At 45.7% G+C, this 18022-nt stretch overlaps 1 protein-coding gene across 1 annotated transcript in view; it reads right to left on the minus strand.

Moving 5' to 3' along the window:
- LOC124003220 (bMERB domain-containing protein 1-like) overlaps positions 1-18022 on the minus strand; it is a 52818-nt gene that overhangs the window by 12561 nt on the left and 22235 nt on the right. The window contains exon 3 of the mRNA XM_046311309.1: positions 11111-11184. Coding sequence (XP_046167265.1) covers positions 11111-11184 — 74 coding nt within the window. The remainder of the gene's footprint in view (positions 1-11110; positions 11185-18022) is intronic.

Below are 18022 nucleotides of genomic sequence, written 5' to 3' on the forward strand. Positions count from 1 at the left end.
GCCTGCACGGTCCGGTCTATCCAGAGCCACCTCCACACACCAGTCCTCCGGTGGCAGCTCCCCGCACCAGGCTTCCTGTGCGTGTTCTCTATCCAGTTCCACCAGTGCCAGCACCACGCATCAGGCCTACAGTGTGCCTCGCCTCTCCAGCGCTGCCGGAGTCTCCCGCCTGTTCAGCGCTGTCGGCGCCTTTCTCCTCTCCTGCGCTGCCGGAGTCTCCCGCCTGTTTAGCGCAGCCAGAGCCTTCCTTCTCTCCAGCGCTGCCGGAGTCTCCTGCCTGTTCAGCGCAGCCTGAGCTGTCAGTCTGCATGGAGCAGCCTGAGCTGTCAGACTGCATGGAGCAGCCTGAGCTGTCAGACTGCATGGAGCAGCCAGAGCTGTCAGTCTGCATGGAGCAGCCATAGCTGCCAGGTTGCATGGAGCAGCCAGAGCTGCCAGTCTGCATGGAGCTGCCAGTCTGCATGGAGCAGCCAGAGTTGCCAGTCTGCATGGAGCAGCCAGAGCAGCTAGATCCGCCAGTCAGCCAGACTCTTCCAGATCTGCCAGTCAGCCAGACTCTTCCAGATCTGCCAGTCAGCCAGACTCTTCCAGATCTGCCAGTCAACCAGACTCTTCCAGATCTGCCAGTCAACCAGACTCTTCCAGATCTGCCAGTCAATCAGACTCTTCCAGATCTGCCAGTCAACCAGACTCTTCCAGATCTGCCAGTCAACCAGACTCTTCCAGATCCGCCAGCCAGCCAGGATCTGCCAGAGCCAACTACCTGCCCGAGTTTCCTCTCAGTGCTGAGCTTCCTCTCAGTGCTGGGCTTTCCCTCAGTGCTGGGCTTCCCCTCAGTGCTGAGCTGCCCCTCAGTCCCGAGTTTCCCCTCAGTCCCGAGCTTCCCCTCAGTCCCGAGCTGCCCCTCAGTCACGAGCTGCCCCTCAGTCCAGTGGGGTTCTGGGTGAGGACTATTAGGCCATGGTCGTCGGCGAGGGTGGAGCCGCCACCATGGACAGACGCCCACCCGGACCCTCCCTATGGTTTTGAGGTGCGTCCGGGAGTCCGCACCTTAGGGGGGGGGGGTTCTGTCACGCCTTGGTCTTAGTATTTTGTGTTTGGTCAGGCCAGGGTGTGACATGGGTTTATTTTGTTGTGTTTCATATTGGGGTTTTGTAGGCATAGGCCTGAGGCGGTTCTCAATCAGAGTCAGGTGATTCTCGTTGTCTCTGATTGGGAACTATATTTAGGTAGCCTAGGTTTCACTGTGTGTTTTGTGGGTGATTGTTCCTGTCTCTGTGTTTGTAGTCACAAGATAGGCTGTATAGGTTTTCGCGTTTCGTTTGTTGTTTTGTATATATTATTGTTATTTCATGTATCGTATATTTCCATTAAAGAACATGAGTAACCACCACGCTGCATTTTGGTCCTGTCACGTTCTGTCCATCGTTCGTATGTGTTTTCCTTGTTTTAGTGTTGGTCAGGATGTGAGCTGGGTGGGCATTCTATGTTGTGTGTCTGGTTTGTCTATTTCTATGTTTGGCCTGATATGGTTCTCAATCAGAGGCAGGTGTTCGTCATTGTCTCTGATTGGGAACCATATTTAGGTAGCCTGTTTTGTGTTGGGTTTTGTGGGTGATTGTTCCTGTTCCTGGTGTTTTGCACCAGATAGGACTGTTTAGGTTTTCACTTTTCTTGTTTTGTATAGTCTGTTCATGTATAGTCGTCTTTATTAAAAATATGAATAACCACCACGCTGCATTTTGGTCCGCCTCTCTTTCACCAGAAGAAAACCCTTACAGAATCACCCACCAACCAAGGACCAAGCGGCGTGGTAAACAGAGGCAGCAGCAACAGCAGCAGCAGGAGAAGTGACAGGTGCAGCAGGCGCAACAGCAGCAGCAGCAAAGGCAGCAGCAGGAGTGGGAGAGGCTGCACTATTTGGATAAATGGACTTGGGAGGAGATCCTTGACGGAAAAGGACCCTGGGCAGAGCCAGGGGAATATTGCCGCCCCAAAGCCGAGCTGGAGGCAGCGAAAGCAGAGAGGCGGCATTATGAGGAGCTAGCACGGCAGAGCGGCTGGAAGCCCGAGAGGCACCCCCAAAAATTTACTGGGGGGGGGCACAGGGAGAGTGTGGCAGAGTCAGGAGTCAGACCTGAGCCAACTCCCCCTGTTTACCGTAAGGAGCCATGGATGGAATTGGAGCTGTCGGCGAAGCAGAGTGCTGAGTCTGAGAGTGTGGAGGATGTATTGGACAGAGTAGAAAGAAAGCTGTTGGTTTGGCATAGTATGCACGGCATACCAGTGCCAGCACCACACATCAGGCGCTGCCGGAACCTTCCTCCTCTCCAGCACAGCCAGAGTCTCCCGCCTGTCCAGCGCTGTCAGAGCTACCGCCCCTCATGCCAGAGGCGCCAGAGCCCCTCATTCCAGAGGCACCAGTGCTCCTCAGTCCAGCGCTGCCAGAGCATTTTCTCCAGTCAGCCCAGCGCCGTCTAAGCTACACGTCTGCCCTGCGCCGTCTAAGCTACCAGTCTGTCCAGCGCCGCCAGTGCCGCCAGTCTGCCCAGCGCCGTCTGAGCTACCCGTCTGCCCAGCGCCATCTGAGCTACCAGTCTGCCCAGCGCCGCCAGTGCCGCCAGTCTGCCCAGCGCCGCCAGTGCCGCCAGTCTGCCCAGCGCAGTCTGAGCTACCCGTCTGCCCAGCGCCGTCTGAGCTACCAGTCTGTCCAGCGCCGCCAGTGCCGCCAGTCTGCCCAGCGCCGCCAGTGGCACCAGTCTGCCCAGCGCCGCCAGTGCCGCCAGTCTGCCCAGCGCCGCCAGTGCCGCCAGTCTGCCAGGATCCACCAGTCTGCCAGGATCCACCAGTCTGCCAGGATCCACCAGTCTGCCAGGATCCGCCAGTCAGCCAGGATCCGCCAGAACTGCCAGTCAGCCAGGATCTGCCAGAACTACCAGTCAGCCAGGATCCCCTAGAACTGCCAGTCAGCCAGGATCCGCCAGTCTGCCAGGATCCGCCAGTCTGCCAGGATCCGCCAGAATTGCCAGTCGGCCAGGATCTGCCAGTCAGCCAGGATCTGCCAGTCGGCCAGGATCCGCCAGTAGGCCAGGATCCGCCAGAACTGCCAGTCGGCCAGGATCTGCAAGTCGGCCAGGATCGGTTAGATCTGCCATTCAGCCAGGATCCGCCAGTCGGCCAGTATCCGCCAGTCGGCCAGTATCCGCCAGTCTGCCAGGATCCACCAGTCTGCCAGGATCCGCCAGTCTGCCAGGATCCGCCAGTCTGCCAGGATCCGCCAGTGTGCCAGGATCTTCCAGAACTACCATAGTCAGCCAGGATCCGCCAGTCAGCCAGGATCTGCCAGAACTACCATAATATAATAATAATAATAATAATAATAATAACCAGTCAGCCAGGATCCCCTAGAACTGCCAGTCAGCCAGGATCCGCCAGTCTGCCAGGATCCGCCAGTCAGCCAGGATCTGCCAGAACTACCAGTCAGCCAGGATCTGCCAGAACTACCAGTCAGCCAGGATCCGCCAGAACTGCCAGTCAGCCAGGATCCGCCAGTCTGCCAGGATCCGCTAGTCAGCCAGGATCCGCCAGAACTGCCAGTCGGCCAGGATCTGCCAGTCAGCCAGGATCTGCCAGTCAGCCAGGATCCGCCAGAACTGCCAGTCGGCCAGGATCAGCCAGTCGGCCAGGATCCGCCAGTCGGCCAGGATCCGCCAGAACTGCCAGTCGGCCAGGATCTGCCAGTCGGCCAGGATCTGCCAGTCGGCCAGGAGCTGCCAGTCAGCCAGGATCTGCCAGTCAGCCAGGATCAGTTATATCCGCCAGTAGGCCAGGATCTGCCAGTCGGCCAGGATCTGCCAGTCAGCCAGGATCTGCCAGTCAGCCAGGATCCGCCAGTCGGCCAGGATCTGCCAGTTAGCCAGGATCCGCCAGTCTGCCAGGATTCGCCAGTGTGCCAGGATCTGCCAGAACTGCCAGTCAACCAGGATCTGCCAGTCTGCCAGGATCCGCCAGTCTGACAGGATCAGATAGATCTGCCATTCAGCCAGGATCCGCCAGTGTGCCAGGATCCGCCAGTCAGCCAGGATCCGCCAGTCTGCCAGGATCCGCCAGTCTGCCAGGATCCACCAGTCGGCCAGGATCCGCCAGAACTGCCAGTCGGCCAGGATCTGCCAGTCGGCCAGGATCAGCCAGTCGGCCAGGATCCGCCAGTCGGCCAGGATCCGCCAGTCGGCCAGGATCTGCCAGTCGGCCAGGATCTGCCAGTCAGCCAGGATCTGCCAGTCTGCCAGGCCAGGATCTGCCAGTCCAGTGTGCCAGGATCTGCCAGAACTGCCAGTCAGGATTCGCCAGTGTGCCAGGATCTGCCAGTCTCTGCCAGTCTCCAGGATCCGCCAGTCTGACAGGAGCAGTTAGATCTGCCATTCAGCCAGGATCCGCCAGTGTGCCAGGATCCGCCAGTCAGCCAGGATCCGCCAGTCTGCCAGGATCCGCCAGTCTGCCAGGATCCACCAGTCAGCCAGGATCCGCCAGTCTGCCAGGATCCGCCAGTCAGCCAGGATCTGCCAGAACTACCAGTCAGCCAGGATCTGCCAGAACTACCAGTCAGCCAGGATCCGCCAGAACTGCCAGTCAGCCAGGATCCGCCAGTCTGCCAGGATCCGCCAGTCAGCCAGCATCCGCCAGAACTGCCAGTCGGCCAGGATCTGCCAGTCAGCCAGGATCTGCCAGTCGGCCAGGATCCGCCAGTCGGCCAGGATCCGCCAGAACTGCCAGTCGGCCAGGATCTGCCAGTGGGCCAGGATCTGCCAGTCAGCAAGGATCTGCCAGTCAGCCAGGATCAGTTAGATCCGTCATTCAGCCAGGATCCGCCAGTCTGCCAGTATCCACCAGTCAGCCAGGGTCCGCCAGAAGTGCCAGTCAGCCAGGATCTGCCAGATCCGCTAGTCAGCCAGGATCCGCCAGTCAGCCAGGATCTGCCAGTCAGCCAGGATCTGCCGGAACCACCAGCCAGCCAGGATCTGGTAGATCCATCAACCTGCCTGAGCTTCTTCTCACTCCAGAGCTTCCTCTCACTCCTGAGCTTCCCCTCGGTCCCGAGCTTCCCCTCAGTCCCGAGCTTCCCCTCAGTCCTGAGCTACCTCAGTCCAGTGGGGCCCGTTGTTAGGTTTCCTAGGCCAAGGTTAGCGGCGAGGGTCGCCACTCAAGGGACACTAAGGAGGTGGACTAAGACAATTATGGAGTGGGGTCCACGTCCAGTGCCAGAGCCGCCACCGCGGACAGATGCCCACCCAGACCCTCCCCTATAGGTTTAGGGTGTGCGTTCGGAGTCCGCACCTTGGGGAGGGGTTCTGTCACGTTCTGTCCATCGTTCGTATGTGTTTTCCTTGTTTTAGTGTTGGTCAGGACGTGAGCTGGGTGGGCATTCATTGTCTCTAATTGGGAACCATATTTAGGTAGCCTGTTTTGTGTTGGGTTTTGTGGGTGATTGTTCCTGTCTCTGTGTTTTGCACCAGATAGGACTGTTTAGGTTTTCACTTTTCTTGTTTTGGTTAGTCTGTTCATGTATAGTCGTCTTTATTAAAAACATGAATAACCACCACGCTGCATTTTGGTCCGCCTCTCTTTCACCAGAAGAAAACCCTTACAGGTCCGCTCCTCTTTCGACAGACAAACGCCATTACAATTTTCACCCTACCTTCTGCTGTTCCCAGAATCTCTATGTTAACCAAAGGATTTTCAAATGTCACATTAGTAGGGTCAAGAGAGGAAAAAGGGGAGAGAGGTATTTATGACTGTCATAACCTACCCCCAGGCCAACATCATGACAGTTATTACATGCTGCATAAGAGCAGTGGTGGAGAAAGTACCCAATTGTCATACTTGAGTATACGTAAAGATACCGGAATAGAAAATGACCCAGAAAAAGTCACCCAGTAAAATATTACTTGAGTAAAAAGTCTAAAAGAATTTGGTTTAAAATATACTTCAGTGTCAAAAAGTCAAAGTAAAAGTCTAAATCATTTAAAATGTCAACTTCCTTATATTAAGCTATCTAGACGGCATAATTTGCATACATTTTTAAATGTACAGATTGCCAGGGGCATGCTCCAACACTAAGACATCATTTACAAATGAAACATGTGTTTAGTGAATCCACCAGATCAGAGGCAGTAGGGATGACCAGGGACGATCTGTTGATAAGTGTGTGAATTAGACAATTTCCCTGCCTTGCTAAGCATTAAAAATGTAACTTTTGGGTGTAAGGGAAAATGTATGGAGTAAAAAGTACATAATTTTCTTGAGGAATGTAGTGAAGTAAAAGTAAAAGTAGTCAAAAATATAAATAGTAAAGTACAGACACCCCACAAAACGACCTAAGTAGTGCTTTCAAGTATTTTACTTAAGTACTTTACACCAATGCATAAGAGTCTACATACCAGATGTTATAACAGGGTGTTATGTAATTTACCAACCTTTGTGTCACATTATTACATTGAACGGAATGATGGTTGTCATAACCATGTCATATGCCCTTATAGAATGTGCACAGACACCTTAAGTAAAGTGACAATAATTTGAGATGTTATTAAATAGCTATGAATGTGCTTACACAAGAGGATGGTTTGAGAGTATGACAAAACTTTAGCAACCAAAGGATCTCCAAGAAACATGGGAAAATGGGAGCACAGATGTACTTAGGATTTTTATTAATTTAAAAAAGGTCCTGGATGGCAGGCAGTTTAGCCCCAGTGATGTACTGGGCCGAACGCACTAAATCACATACCAAATCTTTTTAGTTTCCTGAGGGGGAATAGGCTCTTCACGACTGTCTTGGTGTGTTTGGACCATTCTAGTTTGTTGTTGATGTGGCCACCAAGGAACTTGAAGCTCTCAACCTGCTCTACTACAGCCCCTTCGATGAGAATGGGGGCGTGCTCAGTCCTACTTTTTCTGTAGTCCACAATAATCTCCTTAGTCTTGGTTACGTTGAGGGATAGGTTGTTATTCTGGCACCACCCGGCCAGGTCTCTGACTTCCTCCCTATATGCTGTCTTGTCATTGTAGGTGATCAGGCCTACCACTGTTGTGTCGTCTGCAAACTTAATGATGGTGTTGGAGTCGTGCCTAGCCATGCAGTCGTGGGTGAACAGGGAGTACAGGAGGGGACTGAGCACGCACCCCTGGGGAGCCCCAGTGTTGAGGATCAGCGTGGCAGATGTGTTGCTACCTACACTCACCACCTGGGGGCATCAGGAAGTCCAGGATCCAGTTGCAGAGGGAGGTGTTTAGTCCCAGGATCTTTAGCTTAGTGATGAGCTTTGAGGGTACTATGGTGTTGAATGCTGAGCTGTAGTCAACGAATAGCATTCTCACATAAGTGTTCCTTTTGTCCAGGTGGGAAAGGGCAGTGTGGAGTGCAATAGAGATTGCATCATCTGTGGATCTTTTTGGGTGGTATGGAAATTGGAGTTGGTCTAGGGTTTCTGGGATAATGGTGTTGATGTGAGCCATTACCAACCTTTCAAAGCACTTCATGGCTACGGACGTGAGTGCTACGTGTCTGTAGGCAGGTTGCCTTTATGTTCTTGGGCACAGGGACTATGGTGGTCTGCTTTAAACATGTTGGTATTACAGACTCAATCAGGGACATGTTGAAAATGTCAGTGAAGACACCTGCCAGAAGGTCAGCACATGCCCGGAGCACACGTCCTGGTAATCCGTCTGGTCCCGCAGCCTTGTGGATGTTGACCTGTTTAAAGGTCTTACTCATGTTGGCTATGGAGAGCGTGATCACACAGTCATCCGAAACAGCTGATGCTCTCATGCATGCCTCAGTGTTGCTTGCCTCAAAGCGAGCATAGAAGTGATTTAGCTCATCTGGTAGGCTCGTGTCACTGGGCAGCTCGCGGCTGTGCTTCCCTTTGTATTCCGTAATAGTGTCAACAGAATTGAATAATTCCTATATGCGTCTATTGTTCAATCACTCTGTCTGTTTCTAAGAATTTGTATGAGCCTTATTTGCATAAAATAGACAGACCAGTCTCAGAATCAGCCAATAGCATTTATTCTCGTGAGAGCGCTCCCATTGAACCACAGTTTATATACAAAATATGACGTCATTGGTTATAGAATGAATCTCCTCCTCTCGAACCAAAACAAAGCAGGTTCAAAAGTTTATTCCAACCCACTAGCGCACTCCAGACACCCACTATATCAAGATTAACCTCTGAAGTGTCACCATCATCTATCACTATTTAGCAGACAGTTCCAGATAATGGAAAACCTAGGTCGACTCTTGCTGCCTTATCTAAACGCCCCAGAGTTAATGTTGAGTCGGTTCAACCATAGGTTAATGACCCTCTCTGCTTACTCCAAACACATTCAACACATACCTCTACAAATAAGTTGGAATGATGTTTATTATGTTTAATTACTCCTTGTTCATGCTACATAATCTCTTCCTTATGAATTAACATTATTAATCAGATATAATAAAACAGGGTATAGTTGAATTAGTTATAGTTCTATTTAAACGTAGATATTGTTTAGTCAGTATTCATAAAATCCCTATCAAATAGTTTGCAAGCCCTGCCACATAAGACGAGCATCGGAGCCGGTGTAGTATGATTCAATCTTAGCCCTGTATTGACGCTTTGCTTGTTTGATGGTTCGTCGGAGGGCATAGTAGGATTTCTTGTAAGCTTCTGTGTTAGAGTCCCGCACCTTGAAAGCGGCAGCTCTACCGTTTAGCTCAGTGCAAATGTTGCCTGTAATCCATGGCTTCTGGTTGAGGTATGATCTCGCTGGCACAAGATCTCTCAATAACATTTAATTGGATACGTGAAAGTATGTGAAATAATATATTGTGGGATGTTCTGCAAAGTAAGGAATTACTCCTGTAGCTAGCAAACAATCATGTTAGCATATTTCGTACTGAGATTACTGTTCTAAAACCTGTTCTTGAGTTTAAAATAATAAATACTGCTATCATTAGCTTATTTTCTCACTGCCCTGAGTTTAAGACAAGGGCTTGGCTATATGGGAAATAAGAACATTTCCAAGAACAAATCCAAGAGCTTTATGTTCAAGAATCTAATTTATTCTTAACCTTTGGCTTAAGGAGAAACATAAGAAATAACGCAATAACATTTCCAATAACCTTTTTGAGGAATATGAACTTTGCTGAACTTTCTTCATAAGTCTATAGATAAGGAAAAATGGCAGAAAAGAAGACATTTCTTCTTAAGAGTTTTTTGTGAATCTGGGCCCAGGGGCCGGATAAAAAAAAAAAAGGAAATGAATGCACTCCCTACTGTAAGTCACTCTGTATAAGAGCGTACGCTAAATTATGTAAATGTAAAAATGTACCCCAGCAATTTACATTTTTGTTGTAAAATTATATTTGCTTGTGTTTTTTTGGCAAGTTGTTGACGTTAAGTGTCATTTTTTAATTTAAAAAATCCTAAGTACATCTGTGCTCCCATTTGCCTATATTTCTTGGAGATCCTTTGAATGGTAACATTGTGTGATACTCTCAACTCATCACATGGTATAAGCAGATTAATAACTTTTATAACACCTAAAATGAATGTCACTTTACTAAGGTGTCTGTGCTCACTCTATATGGGCATATGACATGGTTATGACAACCATCATTCAGTTCAGTGTAATAATGTGACACAGAGATGAGTAAATGACATTACATCCTGTTAAAAACATCTGGTATGCAGACTCTTATGCAGCATGTAATAACATATGACATAAGTTGTTCACGCAGACTGTAAAATAGTAGTTGTTATTCATCCTTGACAGAGCACATGACAACATGATGAACAGTCATTTTCAGAACCCATTATAATCAGTTGTATAACATCTCATGCAGTGACTCTTAACTAATTACAACAACCTTTGACTACTTATGACTAAAGTTACAAGGGCTTTGTGTATGCATGCATAAGGACACCTACAGTAAAGTTTTACCAAATAATTATGAAGTGGGGTCAGTAGTCCCTTCACCATGCACAAAATGTAATAGCTACATAATTTGTATATAATAACAGAGTCCTGTGAAGAGATACTGTATACATTATCATGACAGAAGTGACAAACTCAAACCATTCTTTAAACAATGTTTCCCTAATATCTACCAAAATATATACACTGTCAACAGTGGTTAAATCAGTGGTAGAACAAACTCAATATATGACAGGATGAACAGTCATTTTTAAAACCAATTATAACCGGTTTTATAACATCTTATGCAGTGAATCATGATTCATTAAACCTAGTTATGACAGCTTATTACAAATGTTACAATGTGTTTTATAAACTGGGTAGTTTGGACCCTGGTTGATGATTGGCTGAAAGCCGTGGTATATCAGACATAATAAACTGGGTGGTTCGAGCCATGAATGATGATTGGCTGAAAACCATGGGTATGACAAAACATGTATTTTTACTGCTCTAATTATGTTGGTTACCAGTTTATAATAGCAATAAGGAACCTCTGGGGTTTGTGATATGTGGCCAATATACCACATGTTGCGTCATGCATAAGAACAGCCCTTAGCCATGGTATATTGGCCATATATCACACCCACTCTGGCATTTATATAACTGTTATAAGGCTTTATGAATGCATGCATAAGAACACCTAAAGTAAAGTGTTACCAAATATTTTACAGCACTTACAACCCATGAAAAATCTGAAATCAGAAAATACACAACAATTTACACATATCACAGGATACAAAGACAATGTCAGTTTCATTTAGCACAAATGAATTTACCCTGCGTGAGAAAGGCCCCACATGGTCCCAGCTGACTATGAAAGATAGGTATCGTTTGTCGAGAAGTGTTTATGCTTATGGCACAACGGCACTTTTTTGATTCCGTGTACTCTGAACCTGTAGAGGGTGTGGTGTTGGACAAAGGTCAGGAAGAGATTGTCTGTCCAATCAGAGGCAATCTTTACTGCCATTGAAGGCTAGTTTTACAGTATGTCTAGAAAACACTATTCTCATACTCATTGCCCTAACTAAAGCGAAGAAAAATAATAATAATAATAAATAAATAATAGTTGGGCACACAATGTCAACATGAATTATACCTGGTACGGACACCAGTTTCTGGAGCTCCTTCTTGAGGCGAGTGATTTCCTTACACAGCTGAATGTCATCCATCCTAAAGACATAAACATGTAATTATTTAAAAACCCTGCATTATTCAAAATGTATTTGACCTTTTATTTAACTAGGCAAGTCAGTTAAGAACAAATTCGTATTTTCAATAACGGCCTAGAAACAGTGGGTCAGGGGCAGAACGACTGATTTTTTTACCTTGTCAGCTCAGGGATTCGATCTTGCAACCTTTCGGTTACTAGTCCAACGCACTAACCACTAGGCTATTCAGAAAATGGTCCAATCTAAGTTTACATGTATTTTCTTATTTTTTCTTGTCATTTAGCAGAAGCTCTTATCCAGAGCGACTTACAATAGTGAGTGTATACATTTTTGATACCGTTAACCCAGTATCACAGCATCACAGAGCCTACAGACATCCATTTCTGTCAGCAAACTGAGAGCCTCACCTCCTCTACCTTTCTACCTGTCAGACTAGATGAACCTGCGGTAGGCAACAGGTTTAAACAGAATGTCTGACTTATTAGATATTTCAGATTCGAAGTGTGTCACGACTTCCGCCAAAGTCGGTCCCTCTTCTTGTTTGGGCGGAGTTCGACGTCACCGGCCTTCTAGCCATTGCAGATCCACTTTTCATTTTCCATTTGTTTTGTCTTTGTTTTCACGCCTGGTTTCAATTTCCCAATTACATGTTCATTATTTAACCGTCTGTTTTCCCCATGGTTTTTGTGAGCGATTGTTTTATTGTAAGTTTGGTCCGATGTTTGTGGGCTTGGTATTACTTCATGTATTTGGATATTTTGAGTAAAGTTCATTGTGTTACTCATCTCTGCTGTCCTGCGCCTGACTCCTCTACACCAGCTACACCCAGAACCTTACACAGTGCCTGTGCCAAAACCTTTCTTCTCCAATGAATGAGGAAAGGATTATCTCCCTCCCTCCATGTAACACTTTCCAAGCATTGCAATACAGTGCAATACAGGGAGTAGGACTAGGCACACACACACACACACACACACACACACACACACACACACACACACACACACACACACACACACACACACACACACACACACACACACACACACACACACACACACACACACACACACACACACACACACACACACACACACACACACACACACACACACACACACACACACACACACACACACACACACACACACACACAGTCCTAATGAGAGGTGTGTGGCTGGTTGAAGTTTTCAACAAGTCTCTATTCTGGGCTCAGTTTTTGACAAAAAAACGGTCAAGCTCAGCATTGAGTGTGTTTCTCTACTTGTATTTTAATTTTAATTTTAAGAGTTGAGAACCCTGACTCGCATAGGTATGTGTTGCCAAACGGGACCAGAACATCTACTGCTTTCTCAGCCAGCCAGGAGACCGAACTGTGTGAGTGTGTTTGCCTCAAAAAACATCTTGCTTCAATCAGTTTATTCCAGTTAAGAATTACAATTATTATTGTATTTTAACAGCAACAGTTCCAACCTAGACTAGGTTTCAACAATAATTTCTACAGTAAAATGTACAATAGGCCTGATCATTTTTAATCTTCATCTGTACTGTTACTTAGGGTTGCACTATCAGTAGCTAGCATGCTTTGGCGAATGTTAGCTATTAGCTGTGTACAAGGCTAGGGGATTGTTTGAAAGAGAAACTCACATCTACTACTATGAGAGTTAATGTTAGTTAGTACTCCCTTATTACTGCTTATCGCCTGTTATAAAATGACAACAATGCCTTGCTAGCTGACTTAACGTTACTTCTCCACTGTGGAAGCACTGTTTCCTGAAGCATTCTGCTCTGTTCTGAAAGAACTCCCTGGGTTTACAGTCATGTTGTGGATGTTTGGTCAGGACGTGTCATTTTGTTAATTTGTTTGTTATGCGAGTCTCATTATTAAGCACTTCCACACACAAAACACATTGTGGGCGCTCCTCGTTATACGTTTGTATGAAAGAGAAGAGAAACTCATCGCTGTATATGCGTTTCACGACAATTGAGCTCAGTCAGGACTCGTGGCTAGCATGAGTCCGTTTGATGACAGTGGTGAGTGATGGCGAGTGGGAATGACAAGTCAGTAGCTGAGACATCAGTAGGTTTATAATTGAACACATTTATGAAGATTTTACACTATTGTGGAGAGATTCTTTACATACAATAGAAATAAGCTGAAACATTTTTATGTAATTAATTTCATAATTCTTTTGGCCAAATTTCATATACACAAATGTAAATTTTCAAACAGAAAACCACATTTTCGTACCCTACAAAAATCAATTGAACTGTATTTTAAGACAGTTAAATACTCTACTAACAAAAAAGCTGTTAGAATTGTAAGTATATGTATGTCCCTTAAGGTCCTTGTGTATTTGTAATGTGATAGTGTACCCCCTAGCTCGATTATCCATTGTTTGTAATCTATGTATGCTTGTGTTCCCTCATGTGCTTTATGTATTGATTTGTTGTTAATAAAAACATATTTAAAAAAGATTGATTGATTGATTGACAATAAAAAATAAAATAAAACAAACAATTATAAATGTACACTGACACGTCGCGACCCACCATTAACAGGTCCCGTGGGTCGCGACCCCGACTTTAAGAAAGGCGGCTCTAGATGCTGGAGAGTGGTGTCAAACAGACAGGGTACATCATCCATGACTAGGAGGATGAGACATCAGACCATGGGTTAGTTCTGGTCTCCTGCCACATGACACATTTCCCTTCTGAGGAACATCAGTGATGACTCATAGGTCAGTGTAGTGACGTACTGTAGAGCAGAACATTATTCATTCTGTAGTGTAGATAGAGCAGAACATCACTGCTGAGTGAGGGGGTCAGCTACAGTATCATCATTAGTAAGCTACATCATTGTTAATTCAGGACTCAGTGGCAGTGCTATAATTAGAATGTTGTGGACATGGCTACTGAGTGAGGGGTCAGCCCAGTGCCATCATTAAGAAGGGACAGCACTAGCTACTGAATAATGGTGCTTTCAAGACAACTGGGAACGCTGAAAAAAACAAGGTCAAATCATGACGTCTGTGATCTTCAGGCCAGAAAGTGGGAGTTCTAGAAAGATGGATCCAAGTCGGATCTCGTTTTTTTCAGAGTTCCTGGTTGTCTTGAACGCTCTGATGTCAGAAGTCAGAGATTTCCGAGGTCCCAGTACCCAGCCTAGTGACCTCACTAGCAACTGAGTGAGAGGTCAGCCTAATGACATCCGTAAGAAGGGACATCACTAGCTACTGAGGGAGAGGGTCAGTTTAGTAGCATTATCAATAGGGAGGATTACAGGGAAAGTTGTTTTTCACTACAGCTAAGAGGGACACTGCCCTAAGGTTTATACATTCACTCACTATTGTAAGTTGATTTGGATTCAATGGTTATAAAGATGAGCTGAAGAGAGACTGACTGAATCCCTTCTTCTTTTTATAAGAACGGCATATATTATTTATAGTTGCATTAAATACAGTAAATAGTTCATTGTTGGTTTACAGGTTGCCTAGATGAAGCTGAACCTTGACTTTTACAGTTTATACTGTAGTTTGAACCCATGCTACTCTATTCTTTATCTAAGACAATAAAGAGAATGGCAGGGCACTGTTCTTATGGTTCCCCCTGTCCGTAGGCCAACTGTAGCCCTCTGGTGATGGATTCGGGGTTCTGACTCCTAAACTTGAAATAGTGTTAATTATCACGTATCCTATTGAAGTATTGAGTGCTACAGTCTAGGCCCAACACCAGAAGTGAATGGTTCTCTGTAGGAGGAATGTATATGGTGGTGGCAATTAAGCTTGAAATGTATTGAGTAAAAGGAAGGGCCGAGTTGGGTAGCTGAGCCTACAGACATCCATCACTGTCAGCTAACTGAGAGCCTCACCTCTCTACCTCCACTACCTCTCTACCTGTCAGACGGGATGAATAGGGACCTGCGGTGGGCAAGGTGCAGAATACAGATGATGTATGGCCCGAAGGGAACCACCGTATTCTACTTAAACAGATTATACTCCCTTCTATTCAATTATAATGAAATTGTTGAAGCAGCTTTGCTTCTTATCTTTGTTATCAATGTTATGAGTGGTGAGTTGAATGGGTTTTCTATAAACTTAATTTGATCACGGATGCTACCCATATTCGTGAATTGGCAACATACAGGGATCGTTACACTAACTACTTGCACTTTATATGCTCAGCTATTCTAATTAAAGTCTGATTACTGTGTTTCAAAGTCTTGGCTCTAAATGAATCAGAGCTCATTCCCTGTCTCTGTGTCACAGTAAGGAAGGGAGGAGATGTCACTATAGTGCATTCTATAGGGTTATGATGGTGTAGCACCAGTAAATATGCAGTATAATCATGCCCGAGTATAGACATTCCTGGATTCCTCCTTTCATTCCTCTCTATTGGATCACCCTGTCTCTTCTAACAGTGTACGTAACTGTGAGCATGCATTCACGCACACACAGATGTGACCCTGTGTTGAGCTTAACCCTGACCCAAAAGCCTAGAAGGGATGAGAGAGCCAAGCCTATGGGTTCATAGCTTCAACCCCGCAGCACACACACACACACACACACACACACACACACACACACACACACACACACACACACACACACACACACACACACACACACACACACACACACACACACACACACACACACACACACACACACACACACACACACACACACACACACAACTGGTTAATGGACTGATGAATGTATTCTTTTTTGTTCTCTTGCTTTGTTTGTTATTCTCCATGTTATGTCTTTCTCTGAGAAGCTACACAGGAAAGGGCTGAAAATATCCCATATTAATTAATATAGGTAGCCTTAGAAATAATGTTCATGAAATCAATCACTTGATAACATCAGATAACATTCACATATTAGCCATTTCTGAAACTCACTTAAATAAGTATTTTGATGATACAGCAATAGCAATACAAGGATATAACATCGATAGAATAGACAGAAATGCTTATGGGGGAGGTGTTGTTTTAGATATATATTGGGTAGCTGATATATACAGTTGAAGTTTGCATATACTTTGGTTGGAGTCATTAAAACTAATTTTTCAATCACTCCACTAATTTCTTGTCCTAACTGACTTGCCAAAACGATAGTTTGTTAACATCTACTTCATGCATGACACAAGTCATTTCTTTAAACAGCTTGGAAAATTCCTGAAAATTATGTCATGGCTTTAGAAGCTTCTGTTAGACTAATTGACATAATTTTAGTCAGTTGGTGGTGTACCTGTGGAAGTATTTCAAGGCCTACCTTCAAACTCAGTGCCTCTTTGCTTGACATCATGGGAAAATCAAAAGGAATCAGCCAAGACCTCAGAAAACAAATTGTAGACCTCCACAAGTCTGGTTCATCCTTGGAAGCAATTTACAAACGCCTGAAGGTACCATGTTCATCTGTACAAACAATAGTACGCAAGTATAAACAGCATGGGAACATGCAGCCGTCATACCGCTCAGGAAGGAGACACGTTCTGTCTCCTAGTGATGGACGTACTTTGGTGCGAAAAGTGAAAATCAATCCCAGAACAACAGCAAAGGACCTTGTGAAGATGCTGTAGGAAACAGGTACAAAAGTATCAATATCCACAGTAAAACTAGTTCTGTAGCTCAGTTGGTAGAGCATGGCGCTTGTAACGCCAGGGTAGTGGGTTCGATCCCCGGGACCACCCATACGTAGAATGTATGCACACATGACTGTAAGTCGCTTTGGATAAAAGCGTCTGCTAAATGGCATATATTATTATAGTCCTATATCGACATAACCTGAAAGGCCGCTCAGCAAGGAAGAAGCCACTGCTCCAAAACCACCATAAAAAAACGGACTACGGTTTGCAACTGCACATGGGGACTTTTTTGGAGAAATGTCCTCTGGTCTAATGTAACTGTTTGGCCATAATGACCATTGTTATGTTTGGAGGGAAAAGGGGGAGTCTTGCAAGCTGAAGAACACCATCCCAACCGTGGAGCACGGGGGTGGCAGAATCATGTTGTGGGGGTGCTTTGCTGCAGGGGGGACTGGTGCATGCACTTCACAAAATGGATGGCATCATGAGGAAAGAATATTATGTGGATATATAGAAACAACATCTAAAGACGTCAGTCAGGAAGTTAAAGCTTGGTCGCAAATGGGTTTTCCAAATGGACAATGACCCCAAGCATACTTCCACAGTTGTAGCAAAATGGCTTAAGGACAACGAAGTCAAGGTATTGGAGTGGCCATCACAAAGCCCTGACCGCAATCCTATAGAAGATTTGTGTGCAGAACTGAAAAACCTTGTGCGAGCAAGGAGGTCTACAAAAATGACTCAGTTACACCAGCTCTATCAGGAGGAATGGGCCAAAATTCACCCAACGTATTGTGGCTACCCAAAACATTTGACCCAAGTTAAACAATTTAAAGGCAATGCTACCAATGCTACCAAATACTAATTCACTGGGAATGCGATGAAGGAAATAAAAGCTGAAATAAGTAATTCTCTCTACTATTATTCTGACATTTCACATTCTTAAAATAAAGTGGTGATCCTAAGTGACCTAAGACAGGGAGTTTTTACTGATATTAAATGTCAGGAATTGTGAAAAAGTGAGTTTAAATGTATTTGGCTAAGGTGTATGTATATATATTCAAAGCCATATCCCTGTAATGCTTAGAGAAGATCTCATGTCAAGACGATCTCATGTCAAGTGTCACTGAAGTGCTGTGATTGCAGGTTCACCTGCTACATCTAAAGTTGATTATTTTGGGTTGTTGCTATAGGCCACCAAGTGCTAACACTTAGTTTCTAAATAATTTGTGTGAAATGACTGATAG

This window comes from Oncorhynchus gorbuscha, linkage group LG18 (genome assembly GCF_021184085.1).
Source record: "Oncorhynchus gorbuscha isolate QuinsamMale2020 ecotype Even-year linkage group LG18, OgorEven_v1.0, whole genome shotgun sequence".
In the NCBI taxonomy this organism is placed as follows: Eukaryota; Metazoa; Chordata; class Actinopteri; order Salmoniformes; family Salmonidae; genus Oncorhynchus; species Oncorhynchus gorbuscha.